The 16003-nt window shown below is 46.1% G+C and overlaps 2 protein-coding genes across 2 annotated transcripts in view; one reads left to right on the top strand and one right to left on the bottom strand.

The window, feature by feature from the left end:
• The window catches only part of ZFYVE1 (zinc finger FYVE-type containing 1), a 27990-nt gene extending 14803 nt beyond the window's left edge, over window positions 1-13187 (top strand). The window contains exons 7-12 of the mRNA XM_078870257.1: window positions 1615-1712; window positions 3938-4055; window positions 6199-6369; window positions 7045-7222; window positions 8163-8285; window positions 9009-13187. Coding sequence (XP_078726383.1) covers window positions 1615-1712; window positions 3938-4055; window positions 6199-6369; window positions 7045-7222; window positions 8163-8285; window positions 9009-9244 — 924 coding nt within the window. The 3' untranslated portion in view covers window positions 9245-13187. The remainder of the gene's footprint in view (window positions 1-1614; window positions 1713-3937; window positions 4056-6198; window positions 6370-7044; window positions 7223-8162; window positions 8286-9008) is intronic.
• DCAF4 (DDB1 and CUL4 associated factor 4) overlaps window positions 12680-16003 on the bottom strand; it is a 16632-nt gene continuing 13308 nt past the window's right edge. Inside the window, exons 14-15 of the mRNA XM_078870258.1 lie at window positions 15537-15651; window positions 12680-14628 (exon numbers count right to left, since the gene is read on the bottom strand). Of these exons, the coding sequence (XP_078726384.1) occupies window positions 14435-14628; window positions 15537-15651 (309 nt within the window). The 3' untranslated portion in view covers window positions 12680-14434. The remainder of the gene's footprint in view (window positions 14629-15536; window positions 15652-16003) is intronic.

Below are 16003 nucleotides of genomic sequence, written 5' to 3'. Positions count from 1 at the left end.
TATACAAATGTCCATCCTGGTCTATCTTTAGCCTATTGGAATAAGCAACACAAAACACACGAGATGGACAATACAAGAGGTACAGTACAAAAAAGACGGTCATTAAGTTTTCTATCAAATTGTGATCTGGAATTGTGACAATTCATCGATTGTCCTGATTATTTACTTGCATTAATACGATTCATGTACAAGTTTTAACTCCCTCGTACGCAAAAAAAACATGATACCGAACACACAGTAACCAAAGCATGGTAACATTACACGGAACACCGCGTCAGATCGTCAGTTTTGTTGGAGTTGCTTCAAGATAACTTTGAGCCAGCGAGTTACACCATAAATACTGTGGTCAAAAGTCAGTGACCCCCCCCCTCACTCGCTCGAAAGAGCACTGGACAATGTTCTGAGCCAATTGTGGAAATTACTCATTCCTTTGGTGGAAGTTGTCTCTTTGTGGCGGCCGCTATTGGAGTCCCACCAGGCGTTGCTTATTTTAGCCAGTGAGGCTTGCTTGAGCTTGGCCAGGTTTTAAACTCGTACTGGCTTTATAGGGGTGCCTGGGTGCTGCGGCTGCTTTGCCTATCGTTTACACACAGACGATTGTGACTCGGCGGGCGAAGTAGATAGTCATGATGTTCTGGAAGGGCTATCAATCTGACATGTGGCACACCAAGAAGAAGAAGATGTGGCACACTGTCTATGAATATAACAATCCTAAAGGGTTAAATGTTTGACTTTGGACCTCCAAAAAGTACAGTCCAGAGGATAGCTCTGTGATATGTTCTTCAGGTGCTAACACGTGTGTAACACGTGTGTCGTTCGGAGATGTACAGCACGACCGCAAAAGGCTACGGAATGGTGGCCCGGAAATCGATTTGTTTCAGTCATGTGGCAGGGTCAGCCTACAGCTTCACATTGCTTTGCTATACTCTCCACATCAACAAGTACCCTGGCAAATGTGGAGTGTGATGATGACGCCAATATAAAGTTGTTATGAGTTCTGCAAGTAGCTGAATATGCAGTAACCTAGCTGAAACGTTTTGTGAATGGCAATGCATTTCCTTGATGTGTTCATGTTTTATTGTTGGGTATCAGATACGCTTTAACTATTTATTTTCTTTCGTATAATATGAAGTTTATTTGATCAATAGGTATTTAGAGTAGAGACCATAAATGCAGAGAGGTCATAACGTTTTGTAACACAGCGATTAATCAAATACCAAATCTAATACATCATGAAAAACCTTAAAGACACATCTGTAAAGGTATCCTCTCCAACTCTGCTGGATTTATACGTGTGTGTATGTGGATGCTGCCGGGGGGGGGGGTAATGGTTAGCACATTGGACCTGCAAGCCAGTCGATTAGCAGCTCGCGTGTCGCCCACCTTTTGCGGCACGTCTGGTCACCCTGGATGAGGAGACCAGATACCCCTCCAGAGCTCCCCCAAGTTTTGGAGGCTCTTTTGCCAGCGGTGACGCAAGCCAGCATTGGCAGGGCTGCACCATAGCAGACTCTGTGGGCTGATTGACATTTGTTGTGCGTTGCTGTGTCTTGCCATTGTACTCTTCTTACGCGCTCATCGCTCATGGTTGCTGCTGTAATCTTTGTTCCACAGCATTGTTATGAGAATGGGAAGGAGGTCATTGTGGTCCCCAAGACATCGGCTTCAAATGAATCGCCGTGGTTCGGCCTCGCGAAGTACGCCTGGTCCGGGTGAGTACTGGCAGTGTCAGTCCTGCTCACAGCGCCATTCCATCATTCCACTACTCTAGTAATTACGCAGCACTTTTAATAATGGGAGTAATAATACTAACGCTAGCATTTATACTGCACTCACAACGTAAAAAAAATATCTTGGAGCGCAGTTTGCTTAGCTTAGGAGACCCCCTAATGTTAGTTCAGCACTATGTGGCACAAGGTGAACACAGCACTGTCCTGCAAGTGGACATCAAGTCTGCCGGTAAGGGGGGGGGGGGCAATGTTGCAGTTCATTGTTCCAATTAAGTAATTATCTGGTAATTTTTCAACTTGAGCATGATATTACCCAGTTCATTACACTAATTTGGCAAATTTGGATAATGATGCCGGCACCCATCACGGTGGCGAGATGTTAACTCCCTCGCCTGGTATGCAAGAGGTTGTGGGTTCGATGCCGACCCTGATGCCTGCACAATTGCAGTTTGCGTGTCTCTCTCTCCCTGTGGTCGTGTGGATTTTTCTCCGGGTCCTCTGGTTATTCCCTCAACATTAATAAACATGCTTTTAGATTATTTGGCTGCTGTAAATTTCCACATGATAAGCCATTTCATTGAGCTATCATTTGTGGCCAGGTCACTTCTGAAAAAGAGCTACATATCTCAGTGGTCCTGACCTGGTAAAATAAAAATGTGCTTTTTTAAAGTGTTTTTATTCAAATAACATTACTGGATTTCTTTTTTTACCTCCACTGATATGAACGGCGTGTATTTATGGTTCATACCCCCACCGTATTGACCCAGGGTGCCGGTGGTCTAAATCCGCAAACCTCTGCAAAAAGTGGAAAACGCACTCCCGCTTGACAGTGCCATGGTCGTATGTGCACACCCTTTGCGTCAGTCCGCTGCTGGATGAGGGCATCCCCTCCCCTGTGCAGGTCGTGAGGGTTACTTGGCCGTACTTGTCCAAACTTCACCACTCTGGTCAGTGCGACTTGGTGAAGGCAGGGGAGCATAAATGTGGAGACATATAAGTACAGTACAGCAATACATTTTGCTTAACTGCTAGGCCCTACGTCAACCTGTTTGTGTGTAGAGGTCACTCATTCGAGTACTCGTCAGGCTTATTCCTCATAGCTTTTTAGAACTGACAAGGTAGGGCACATTCTTATGGTTTATTCATGAGTTCTCATATTTCATTAAGTTAGCAATACATAGCTCGATAACTGCTATGTATGAGGCATGAGTCACCACAAGGCACACCTATGTCACGGTAAGTCACTTAAAATTCTTAAGAGTTTAGTAGAAACACCCAAAGCTTCAAAGGCCAGATGTGTTGACTTCTCTGCCTATTTTGCTCCAACACAGGAGCTCGTGACTATCTCAAGGTGCTGCAGTGTGCGTCAGGAGTGGCCAAATTATGTACCCTCTGGGTCGCATTCCATCACCTTCACGTGGCTAAGAACCACAAGACAAACGTGCACCAAGCAGGTCACGTTAGTTGGTTACACTGGTTGCCTTGGAATTTTTAATCTAGAAAAATCTGTGGGAGTATTCATGTCTGGCTCCGCTGCCACGGACTTTTGTGCCTCATGCCACTCCCACTTCCGCAGATTTATTCCCGTTTCAAGCAGACATACATAAAGAAAAAAAATTTGCTGCATCTCGATCGAACCGCAATTTAACTACACGAGAGCCGCATGGTTTTTCCACCCCGGCATATGGGTGTGTGCATGTGTGAATTTTGCCTGTGACAAATTTCCCCTGGCGACTGAGTGACTTATCAAGATTTAAGGCCATAATTCCATTAAAGGTTTGTTTATTTTACATTTCAGTGCATTGCAGCTCCGACTGGACGTCTGTGAAAAAGAGCTGCATGGCTCATCGGATTCCTCCAGTCTAAATAAATATTATGATTCTCAGAAGAGGCCACGTGAACTAATCACTTTCAACTTATACAAAGAACAATGTCTCACACTCATGATTTAATATCTGTATTGTGAGCGTAAGAATTCGATAATTAATCGATGGATTGTTACACCCCTAGTGTACACGTTTCTTCATTTTAATGTTATCAAACCAAGGCATCGTACGGTGCATTATAAAGCTTGCGGGAGAAACCTGGCACACCGGCCTACACGTCTGCCTTGTTACATACAAGGGCACGCACCCAGGTTCGCTGTGCCTCCTGGCAGTGCTGATCGGTGCCCCTCGTTCATTGTCCACTCGCCGTGTCCCCCGCAGCTACGTGCTGGAGTGTCCCAACTGCGGCGTGATCTACCGGAGCCGCCAGTTCTGGTACGGCAACCAAGATCCCGAGGACACGGTCGTTCGTACGGAGCTGAAACACGTGTGGCCCGGGGTATGTCCTGCTGATCACGTCCACAGCTCTGCTTTTAATGTGCAATAAGATCTGGAATTAGAGTGTTTACTTCACGTATTTATTTGAAGAGCATCTCACCTCATTGCAGAGCAATGACACATTGAAAATATGTTATCATTTGTCACTTAGCCTGTTGGCCTTAGGGAACGGTGGTGAACTGCAGCATTTGTTTAATCAGGCATACCTTTGGACCAGTTTTTTATTTGTAGGGCTCATCAGCAGAGTCAGGCTTGGTGATATCTGTCTGCTAATATGTCTGTCTATAGTTTTCTGGTTAGATTTTATGTCGCTATTTCATTATACATGATGATGATTGCTTGTGTTGCAATCGAAATGTCGTATTCTATTATTTAATTTAATTTATTATTTTATCTTTAGACGTGACTTAACCGAAAGAAACAAATAATAGAGTCAGGCTTGTTCAACCAATACAGCTGTATTGCCAGATGTCATTGGCAAGGGCCATCTACTTAAGCTAGGGACCATTCAGCACAAAACTGTAGAAGAATACAATGTGTTATGCGCTGACATAGAGGATCATGGATAACAAATAAAGAGACGATAGTCCGTATCAATCCATGAATATTTATATAGCGCACTTGTCTTTACCTATAAACGTCATTTTTTGTCCGTCTGGCTGTGTCTGTCCGTCTGTCTGTCTACGCAACTTGCGACGCTTTTAACTCACAAACTGTGGGGTTTACTTTTCTAAAAAGTACCCATATACCACACGATAAGCCCCGGGGTGAGCCAGCGCTATTCGTATTTCACATCCGTCAACTTTAAAGTAGTTAAATTAACAATTTATTACTATACATTTTTATATTACTACGCTGAGCGTGCGCCAAAGCCCGCATCTGCGCAAAACGCTGACGTGGTGGTTCCCATAGCAACGCGCACACACAATCAGTGGGGGCTGGGAATAATTCTCATTCGTGTTAAAAATGCAAAAAAAATACACAACGCTGAGGTTAATTCTTCAAAGTGTGATGTCCTCTTCTCCCTCCCCCACCCCAATGTGTGCAGTTACTACTGTAGGGTCGGTAGATACTATTGTAGAGTTTGTAGTTACTGCAATTGTAGAGCGGGCGGTGGGGGGGGTGTAGAAGCCCAGCCCCAGCCTGCCAAGGTGCCACCTCGGCCGGCTGGGCAATCTAGGCGAGGCCGGGGACTCTGCACAGAACTAGGCCTCACCACAGAAGTTTTGAAATATATTTTCCCTCCGGGCAATGCCGGGTATTTCCCGCTCGTTATCAATAAAAGCATCTCAGGATCGCTTGACATAAAATGAAATTGACACGAATGCCTAACATTCAGGACATGTAAAATAAGACATTTACGTAAAATAACACGGTAATATACTGAGGCAATATAAGTGTCGGGACATATGATGTCACTACTGTGTCGGGACTACGAGCGTAGGGACATATGACGTTACTACTGTGTTGGCTCGGTATGGGTACTGTAGGCGGTTGTCACGGGGGTGTGTCAGGCCGTGACACTCTGCGTGCACCCAACAGGACACGTGACCGGATAAAGGGGGGGGCTACGGGCCCCAGGGGGGAGCTTGGGGGTCACGTGGTTGGGGGCCCGGACCTTCCCGAAGGATTGAGAAGGGGGGCGTGGCCTGGGGCAGAGCCGGCCACGCCACGGGAGTTATAAGCGGGGTGTGAACAGAGAGCGGGGCTGTTCGACCCCGGGATAAAGACGCCATCAACGCTCCTCCAGGCTCCGACCTTCGTCCGTGACCAGGCAGCCCGTTAACCTGCCCTGGTCACATTATGTCGTATTCCCTCCCCGAGTGTTAGTGAGATTAGGAACGGTGGTCACCACCCTGTGTATCACGTTCCCGTTGGTTGTTATGCGTTAATAAAGTGTTGCCTCCAAGTTGAGTGTGCACCTCAATCGAATCCATTAGATAAGTAAAAAAAATAGTTATTTATATATCTGTACTTGACAATAAAGCGATTGGCGTACTGTACTGGGCTCGCGTTGAGTTGCAATAAAAAAAAATGATTGAAACTCCAGTAGATGACGCCGACATACTGAATGAGCTCTGGGTGGTGTAGTTATCAAGACCCCTGCCACTGTCTATTGTCACGGCATCACGACTCCTTTGCAGGCGAACGGCTTCATCCGGGAGAACCACAATGCAGCGCAGCGGCTGCTGGACGGCGTCAACCTGGTGGCGCAGTCGGTGTCGGACATTAGCTCGGGCCCGGCTCGCGCCGTCTCCGACTGGCTCACGGACCAGATTGCGCCGGCCTACTGGAGGCCCAACGCGGTCGTCATCGTACGTGCCCACACACACGCACGCTATACGCAGTCGACAGCGTAACGAGCTTGGGCGCCAAAGCTACAAGTTGGGGCCCCCTTGACAAGCACCATGAGTGACAAATCAAATATTGGGGCCGCACCTGACCGATTGCCGCACCCCCTGAGCTAAAAATGTCGTTACGCCACCGACTGTCGACTCGGCGTTATCCGGGGTGGTGAGGTTAGAGGGTGGGGGCACGGCCACGAGACGTTGTGAGTGTCCGGACACCTCTACTGCTATCGCACCAGATCTGCAATGGGTCGTAGCGCCCTCCAGCTCTTGTTGGCCACTCGCAGCACTCCATACCTGCAGAGCAGACAGGCCCGTACCCGTCTCCATCGGTGTGACGAGGCAAACTGGCTAGACGCACCAGGAATATTTAGGTGTGGCTTAGAGACGCCCACAAACTTTTTGACTCCAATGTTTTCTGCCTTTCAGAAAAGTGATCGACATAAATGTTGATTATGCCAATGATGGAATCTGGAAACATACACAAAGCGGCACAAAAATAGTAGGCTTAGTACTACATTGGAAACAAGCAGTTCTAATTGTATGTAATACAATTACAGTAAATGTGTGTTATCGATAATCCTCCGCGGCACGATTTTTGATGACGAAAATCCTCGCTTGGTGGCGTCGTATCACACACAGGCGTGCCACAATTGCAATAAGCAATTCGAGGAGAAGGACACGAAGCACCACTGCCGGGCGTGCGGGGAGGGCTTCTGTGGCGCCTGCTCGTCCCGCTCGCGGCCCGTGCCCGAGAGAGGGTGGGGGCCGAACCCCGTGCGCGTGTGCGACGCCTGCTTCCAACTCGCCCGGCCCCAAGGTGAGAGCCGAGCTTGCTGCCAGGGAAGCCCCCACGGTCAAGCCACTTCCCAGCACAGCTTGCCTGGGGTATGAATAAGGGGTATGAATGAGAAAATAAAACACCCTGGTGCCCCCCCCCCCCCCCCCCGTATTTTGTGCCAGCAGTCGGATCTGATCTGACCTGTTGGGATGAGGCTCTTCATGGTGCCAATGTGTTGGAGCACTGTGAGCCAGAAACACTGTGATCCTGGATTAAAAATCACGTTTTGTTCACTTGTGATGATATCAAGGCATGCAGCAGCCCTTGCAGTTGCCAACGGAAGGGCCTCTACTCGAGGGAGCTATGGAGACCCTGTGGGGGGGCATTTGGCAAACTCGTCCACGCTGGCCAAACGTCTTAGAAGAGGAGGGAGTACATCCACTGTACACCACATACGACCCGCCGATCGACTCGGAATCAGAATATTTATACTGCAGGAATCCGATGAGCTGTAAAGCTCTTTTTCACAGATGTCCAGGAGTATTCCAAATTATACTTTTGGGCAGACAGAAGTGTGAAGATTTAAGAAACTTGTCTATCATTGCAACTGCCTTGCTGGAAGATGAAATCGAACCGGTGAACTCCAGTGTGCTATTCATTACACCACGACAGCATCCCTATACATGTATGTCCAGCAGAGTTGTAACGGAGACCTCAATAAATATATTGCCAGCCTTTTGTGCAGAACAGAGGCACTTGGGCATGGTTCTAATATGACTATTATCGTTCAAAACTAGTTATTTAATGTGCTTGTTAATAACATTTTCCCTGATATGTATGTCTGTTGAACTTCTTTCGCACCATATGTAGCCAACCATGCTAATTGGAGTCGATAGCCTGGCTGACTACTAGGTTCCCTTGTATTTTGTATTAATTTGTGTGTGTGCATGTGCTGTGGCGGCAAACCCGGTCTGCTCAGAACAAAAACAACAGGCGGAGGGGGGCGAGGAAGACGAGTCGGGCAAGGTGATGGTGCGGAAGGTGGGTGAGGTGGTGCAGAACACGCTGGGAGCCGTGGCCACCACCTTCAACTACCCACTGGGTGAGCACCACAACACGCACCCCCACTGGCATCCCACGTGTGCACCCTGCCACCTTGGCAAAACACACACACAATGAAATTGTTGTGTGCCAAGCATCCCAATGTAGCAGGACTCTCCTGAATAGGAGTCTGCAGACTACTCAAGTATGGCTCTTCTGTGTAAATAAGTAATTATTGTAACATCCTCGCTTGCCAACCTGCGCCTGCTCAGTCACTGGGAGACACCGCTACAGGATCGAGATGCTTATTGCGATGTTGTGAAAAGATTTGTACTCTGCCATTGTTAGTATTGCCCAATAAAGGCATTGCCTGGGTATGAAACGGTGTTCTTGTATAAACTCCTTGTGAGGTGACATTAGAGATGTAGACAATAGATAGAACTGTAATAATATAACGTAAATACAGACAAAAATATTTAAGTTCTGAGAGATAAGAGAATAGATGAGACGGATGTAGGCAAGACGCAAACACGACATTACATGAGGAATACACAAGATGGGGATGAGAGCAATTAATTAGATGCTTTATAATGATTAGGATTTAAATTTAGGATGACATTTCGTTAATGAGTTTGGGGGCCCTGGAGCTACTCGGGAGCCTACGCCTTTGCTTCGTGTTCTCATGCCCGAGCGCCATCACTGCAATTGGGGTACAGCGACGCGATGTTTTTGCACACAGCCATTATTTCCCGACCGTGGCCGCACTTGCTTGCTTCCCCTGCAGGCCTGGTGAAGGACGTGGCGCGGCCAACCTACTGGGTCCCCGACCACGAGATCACATCCTGCCAGGATTGCAACAAGGACATGACCTCAGGGAAGCTCGCCAAGCACCACTGCCGCGCCTGCGGCAAGGGCTTCTGCAACGAGTGCTCGACGGTGCGCCGGCCGGTGCCGTCACGAGGGTGGGACCATCCCGTGCGGGTGTGCAACACCTGCAGCAAGTGCAAGGGGGAGCTCTGAGACAACCACCACCTCCTCTTACTCCACGATCCTTTGACTCTAAACCTCTTGACTTCTGCCTTCCTCCTTCTCCTGCTCTTCCCCCTGCCCACTCACATTCTTGTAACTGTTGGAAGCAAGGGGCGATGTTTGGTTGATCCCCCTCCCCAAGTGGAGAAGTCTGGATGTGTCGTGAGAATGGTTGTGCGGTGACTTTTTCTGTGTTAATGCGATTCAAGAATCACTGCAGGGAACCCCGTGTTTGGTTTCCAATACCCCGTAAGACTCGTGCGTGTGTTTCCCCCGTGTATAAATAAGGGAAGCCAATAGAGATGGATTCAATCAGGGGAATTAATGAGTCTGCGAATTAGGTGGCACATGGTTGCTTTGGGAGTCAACTCATTGGGGATGCATTAGTTGTTTTAGAGTTGTGGTGGAATAATTGCATGGCTGGTTTATTTGGGAGATTATCATCTTTCTTACGAGGACCATGACTTTGCTTCCTTCCTATTGCAGCCCATCGATCGCTTGCTAAAGAGGACCGCAGTTGCACAAAAGGTAGAACTGCAGCTCCGCTTAATTGCAGGGACTTGAAAATAATTCTCAGAAAGGGGGACGTCGCTTCGTATTCAGGGAAGTACCACTGACGTGATGGAACTTGGCTCTGTAGTGGGCAGGAAGCCAATGATGCTTGCTTTCGTGAAGACGGCTTTGTAATAACTGCATTTGCTAACAGTTGTTGAGCAGAGAGTGACCAAGGATGATGACTTGGGAGGGTGATAATCCCAGTGGATAGCCAAACATTTTCAAAATCACTCACCATTCACATTGCCACTGACACTTACCAACTGCATTTCTTTACCTCTTGTCATCTGCGGTGTGACGAGATCTGCCTACTTTTTATCCAAACCAAACAGCCTCTCTGAGCCGTCGTATCTTCCAAGTTGTGAGGTTGATGTAGGTGCTTGCATCGATTGCAATTTAAGCTCTTCCTGTCCTTATGCGTCGCCTCTCCCTCCGACTCCTCCCTTTTGCAGTTATGTCTCTTTAGACCAACTTCGCTTTTTCCTTTGTTGGCTGCGACAGATTGACATCGGTATGACTAAGTTTCACACCGTTTTGACACCAGCAGACAGTTGATCATCTGTATACATGTAAACAAGGAAATAACATTATTTCTACAAATTGCACTCATCCTAGGCTCTGGGCACTCTACAAAGCACGATAATGCAATGTGGACATTTTTACTGCTTGTGCAAATTGCATAGACATAATGCACATGAATCTTAAGTCCATTTTCATCAAGATAGTTATTCCTAAACTCAAAATTGCTTTTATCGGGTGTTGTCACAGACATTAGAGGTCAGTATTGTATCTCCTCCCATCATTCACTCAACACTTGCTTTTTCCTGTCTTCCTAATGTGGAAACAATATTGAGACGAGTCAAATAAATCAAATGCGCTTGTACGAGATAACCTAACATGTTGTTACGTAGCAAGGGCCGTGGTTTTGTTATGTATGTTGAACTTCTTTCGCCCCGTATGTAGCCAACCGTGCTAAAGTTTAAATGGATATGTATTATGTAGTCTATCATTGGTGTGAATGTCTGTTGGCAACCCCAACAATACAAAACACCACACCCCACAGTGCTATTCGAGTGAATGGACATGCTCGTCAAGTGATTAGTGTTGGGAAAGACTGGCAGGTCATTTATCCAGTCGCCATGGTACCAGGATTTTTAAAGTACATGAATCATCATACCAGCATTTATTGTTTAAAATCTGAACTGTGTCAATTTATGCAAAGTCTGAGCCAGGTTTTGCAATGAGTAGACATCAGCTGTGCCCACTATGATGAGCACAAGATAATTGCAATGATAGCATTACATCTTCAAAATCCAGTCTGGCCCATGAAGCAATGTATTATGTATTTAATGATTGATATTTCTGCTTTCCCACATGGTGAACAACTCAGTTCACTCTGCAGCTGACCCACCTATGGGGCTAATTCATAATATTTTTCGAGTATCATTTTATCTTGTTATCAACGGCTAACGAGACGCTGATGATGACCATACCATTTCAGCTAAGCTGTTTTAGAGAATGGGGGTACATCTGTGGGTTATCTGACCTCTAGGAAGTAACTCCTCTCCATCCCTATACAACCTCAAGGATTACATATCTAAAGCCTTTAGAGCACATGCCCAGCGTCCGACCCTGTCATTGACAATCCGCGAGCGGCGACTTAGTGTTGGCATGCGTGTGCTTTGCATTTCTTTCCCTGTTTAGTAGTTCACAACTTATGTGCATAACCCAGGCATACCAAGCACCACAGGCCGTGGAAGGGAGACTTCAAATGATCACATTTGAAGTTTTAAGACAGTCCTACCTGGACCCAGCAGCTGTTAAGTGGGGTATATATAAAAACCACGCAAAGACCCATTTTTGCTTGCACAAATATTTTATTTGTGTGTCGTGCTGTCTCGATGTGGGGACAAGCAATGGGTTTGCTTCATTCACTTTAATTTAGCAGCTCTGCAGTAACTCTTAGCACTAGCTTTCAGAAGACGTAAAGTCGGTTTGTGGGAAGTCCCACGAATCGGGGGCTCTTGTACGAGGTGACGGGTTCGTCGTCCAACTTGGTGCTCTTCTCTAATGATCAGATTTCTCTCTGTGACTTCATCTTGCAAAGACCCCATGGTCACAGTGTGATCACGAGCACCGCTTCAATGTCCAGCACGTCATCACTATGATGTATTGTCAATCACGGTAAACTGTAAACAAATTGTATGTTCTGGAAGCAATCTCTTTCATTTGCTTTGGGGGGGGGGGGGGGCTGTGATTTTGTAAGATAATTGTAGTGTATCTATATTAGCGTTCATGAGGATGTACTTACTATATATACACATTGCGTTCTACCTTTGTCCTTTTTCAGGTGAAATACAATAAGATGCAAATGTTAAGATAGAATTACTATACAACACAAAAATAAGTTAATGGTTACCTGCTATGAAGGCGAGACCCCAGATTAAGTGGTAAATGATACGCACCTTGCATTGTTAGTGAATTAGATTTCCTTTAACACGCGAGTTCCGTTGCGCAAAAAAGGCACACTTTAAATTATTAGTGAAATATATGTAAATTAATAACCTCTGAAATATATTTGAGACCTTTTGCTGTTTGTAAATTGGATTTCGAATTTGCCACTCCTTATTCAGCAGAATGATGAGCCCGATGACCAATATGGGTTACCAGCCAATACATTTGTTTTGCCATCTCATCCTAGAATATCATCCATCAGTGCAGCAGAGAGGTGAGCGACAGACTTTTGAAGAATGTTGAATCACAGCGACAGGATGGCAAGCGACGTTGCCGTTACATTTTCACAAGTGCTGAATTTTGGTCGTGGCAATTTCAATGGCGTGTGTTTACACGAGTAATGTACCCGTGTAGATGTTTATTTTCTCTTTTCATTTTACAGTTTGTCATTTAAACAAAATGTTTAGCTTATTTTAGTGCTCATTGTTTAAACCAATTCATCATCATTCATCGACTCAAAGCCTATCAACAACGCGAAACTTTCAACATTTAACATTTCCATCAGCATGTTTTAATAAACTAACCTGCAGCCCTGCATTTCCATTATCTTAATCTTGGGCTAATTTTTTTGTTGGGTTTGGCATTAAAATAAAAAGTGGTTGATAGGCATGTATTTAAAATCAAGTCCAGCATTGAAGCTGGATTCACTGCCAGGTCTCTTCATGTGTGGCCCCCCAGTTGTAGGTTTATCAAATTAGGATTCTTTTTTCTTCACTGTCAGTAGGTTTCATGAATACACCATCCGTGTTCATACGAGGTACTGGTATGGAGCACAAAAACCTAGCATTCGGTCACGAATACTTAATTTCCTTATCAACTAAGGAGTTTAATTTGCGACAAACTCTAATAAAACTTCTCAGATGCACTATTATACAATTTTAAGCTTTTAACTTGTCAAAAGTGATATTTTACAAGTTCTTGTCACTTCCAGGTGGAAAATTAAAAAAAATTACAAACTGGTTTTTCTGTGTCTTTTCTTCCTAAACATGTAAGATAAATCATTTATCTATGTACAGTGATGTAAATATTTCCACAATAATTTTTTTACAGGCTGTGAGTCTACATGATGCGGTGTTTGTTCATAAAAATGTAAACTGAAGCCAAAAATGTGGGCAAAATCAATCTTGCATTGCATAAACACAACTCCCTGGAACACAAAGCAAATTTTAATGTGCAAATGGTTGAAACTAATTTTTTTTTATTCCATACAACTTCAAATCAAGAGCAAGGTAATTAATACTCGAATAATCTACACCAGATTGGACAAGCTTTGATTTTAAAAAACAGGGATACTGACAGGATGAAGAATTTAAAAGATGGAAACAGTTTTGTCAGCTGATTTGTCTTAACCGCCAGAACAAACTGAAGGGTTAGGATTTTAAAGATTTACAGTGAAACTTGGGTGGGGATGGAGCCATTACAGGAAGAAGTAGGAACGAGAGAAAGGGAAAGCACCAGGTATTCACTTTATGCCAACAGTCCATGAGATAAGCTGGATAAACAGATGTGTATCAATGGGAACAAACGGCTTCAGGATTGGAGGAAATTAGGTTTGTGACAATACCAAAAAAGTGGAACTAATTGTATTACGAATATAAAACAATTGGCTTAAACTATTAAATATTAATCAATAGAATAGTAAAATGAATAAATAGCAGAAGAGCAGGCAGGGTGGGTTCTGGAAGGAAAGGCAATCGGGACACAAACATTAAACCGGAGGCTGGTCATGGATGAGTGTTGAGAGCGTGTAACACGCTTGAGATCGCCCCTTGCCGACACCAAATCGGTAAACTGTCCAAGACGAGCTGTGGGAGACTGAACAGGATGGGATTTCGCTGTGGCCAGGAATATAATTTGAATGTTACCTGTGACTGGGATCATTCAGGTAGCCAAGTTCATTGTGCAGTAGGCTCCCCACTGCACCCTGACTTCTATGCCTATGAGGTATGTACATGCACGTCGCTAGTTTTTCAGGGTTGTCTTTAAAAACAGAATTGTGTTCCGCAGCGGTTTTTGAATCACCAGCCACGTACAAACATTTTCAACAGGGTGCGCACTGGAACACGAAGAGTTGTCTCACCAACCTGCCTGTGGCAACAGCAGGACGCGATGTCAATAGCTATAGTGGAAGAGGCGCTGGCCGGCGGCCACGAGCAGACCAGGCGCCCCATGGGGGCCACCGAGACTCGGCATCAGTGCCACGCTCGGGGCGGCTTTGGTGCAGGACACGGGCACGGCAGACGGCATGGTGCGGAGGAGGAGGCCGTCGCGAAGCCGCCAAAAGCGCGTGGAGTTGTCCTGTCCGACTGAGCGATGCGCAGATATAGCAGCAGCAGCGGACAACGGCAGAATGGGCAACAGTTATCTCGGCCACCTATCCCCCCTTCTGAGCCACCCAACAGTAGTAACCAAAGGTATGAGCAGCACGAAATAAGAATTATAGAGGTGTCGGCAATCTGTGAGAGCAGCAGCAAAGCAGCAGGAGAATCGGTTATTATAATGACAGACGTGCACATGCACAAAAATATGATTGTATTCAAAAAGACATCTCCAGTATAGACTACATAATCTGTAAGAACAAGTGCTGTTTACGAGCTACTTTTAAGGCTGGTGCAGAGCACAAGGGGTTGGTGCGGCCAACACCACGCTGGACGACCTGTGTCCCCTCAGTACCGACATTTAAACACATTTCAGGCCAAGTCGATCCAGGGTAGGCCTACGAAAATATTAATTATGACGCACTACTGGCATTTGCCATCGCTATCGCTTGGAAGTGAACCTCAGTTTAACACTGACAAGGGCACGAGTGCATTCACAAATGATGAATGTCCACTTGGTGACTTTGGAGCAGCCAGTCTAGCTGTTCAATCAACGCACAACAATAGGATATTCTCATACACTACAAACTATGATGACCTGTGCACTATGCCTGTGGAGTGCATCTCACCACACCCTGGCACTCACGGACAACTTCCTGTTCCAAGGCAGCTTTACAACTGCTCTGCACTCCCATGCGTTTTCGTTTTACACAAAAACACGACATCCCCTTGCCATCGGGCATTGGGATGTTTTGAACACTGCAAATACAAATCTTAGCCACCCATCCCCCTAAGTCACTCATGCATCAATGCCTTGGATGAGTAAACATCTCTCCTGTGTATTCCACACTGAAGAATGCGATTTGACAAAGTGCTCTACGTGGGTGTGTGTGTACCGGCCACGATGAAGTTCTCGTCGTCGCTGACATGCAGAGGGAGGATGGCGTGCTCGTTGTGATGCCCATGGTACTCAAGCACGCTTCTCTGCGTCCGCACATCCCACAGTTTGATCTGAATGTACAGGCGAGGCAGGAGGGCAGAGGTTTACGAGGGCGCGAAACATCCATGAGCCTCCCGAGCCCAATGTGTCTTGCATTACCCTCGGCCACCCAGCCCATAAGCTACAAATTCCACTGAGCTGCCAAGTCAGCCACCCATCCCTCTGAGCCACCCATCCCTCTGAGCCACCCATCCCTCTGAGCCACCCATCCCAAGCTCCCCACCCTTCTCAGGCACCCATCCCCCTAAGCCACTCATCCCTCTAAACTACCAGAGCCACCCATTACACAAAGCGAGACTAAGTCTGTGAAACATAGCGCCTTCGTGATAGCATCGTGCTATAATGGCACGAATACCAAATATA

The sequence above is a fragment of the Lampetra fluviatilis genome, chromosome 30, assembly GCF_964198595.1.
Source record: "Lampetra fluviatilis chromosome 30, kcLamFluv1.1, whole genome shotgun sequence".
In the NCBI taxonomy this organism is placed as follows: Eukaryota; Metazoa; Chordata; class Hyperoartia; order Petromyzontiformes; family Petromyzontidae; genus Lampetra; species Lampetra fluviatilis.
This window is presented reverse-complemented; position numbering and strand designations above follow the sequence as displayed.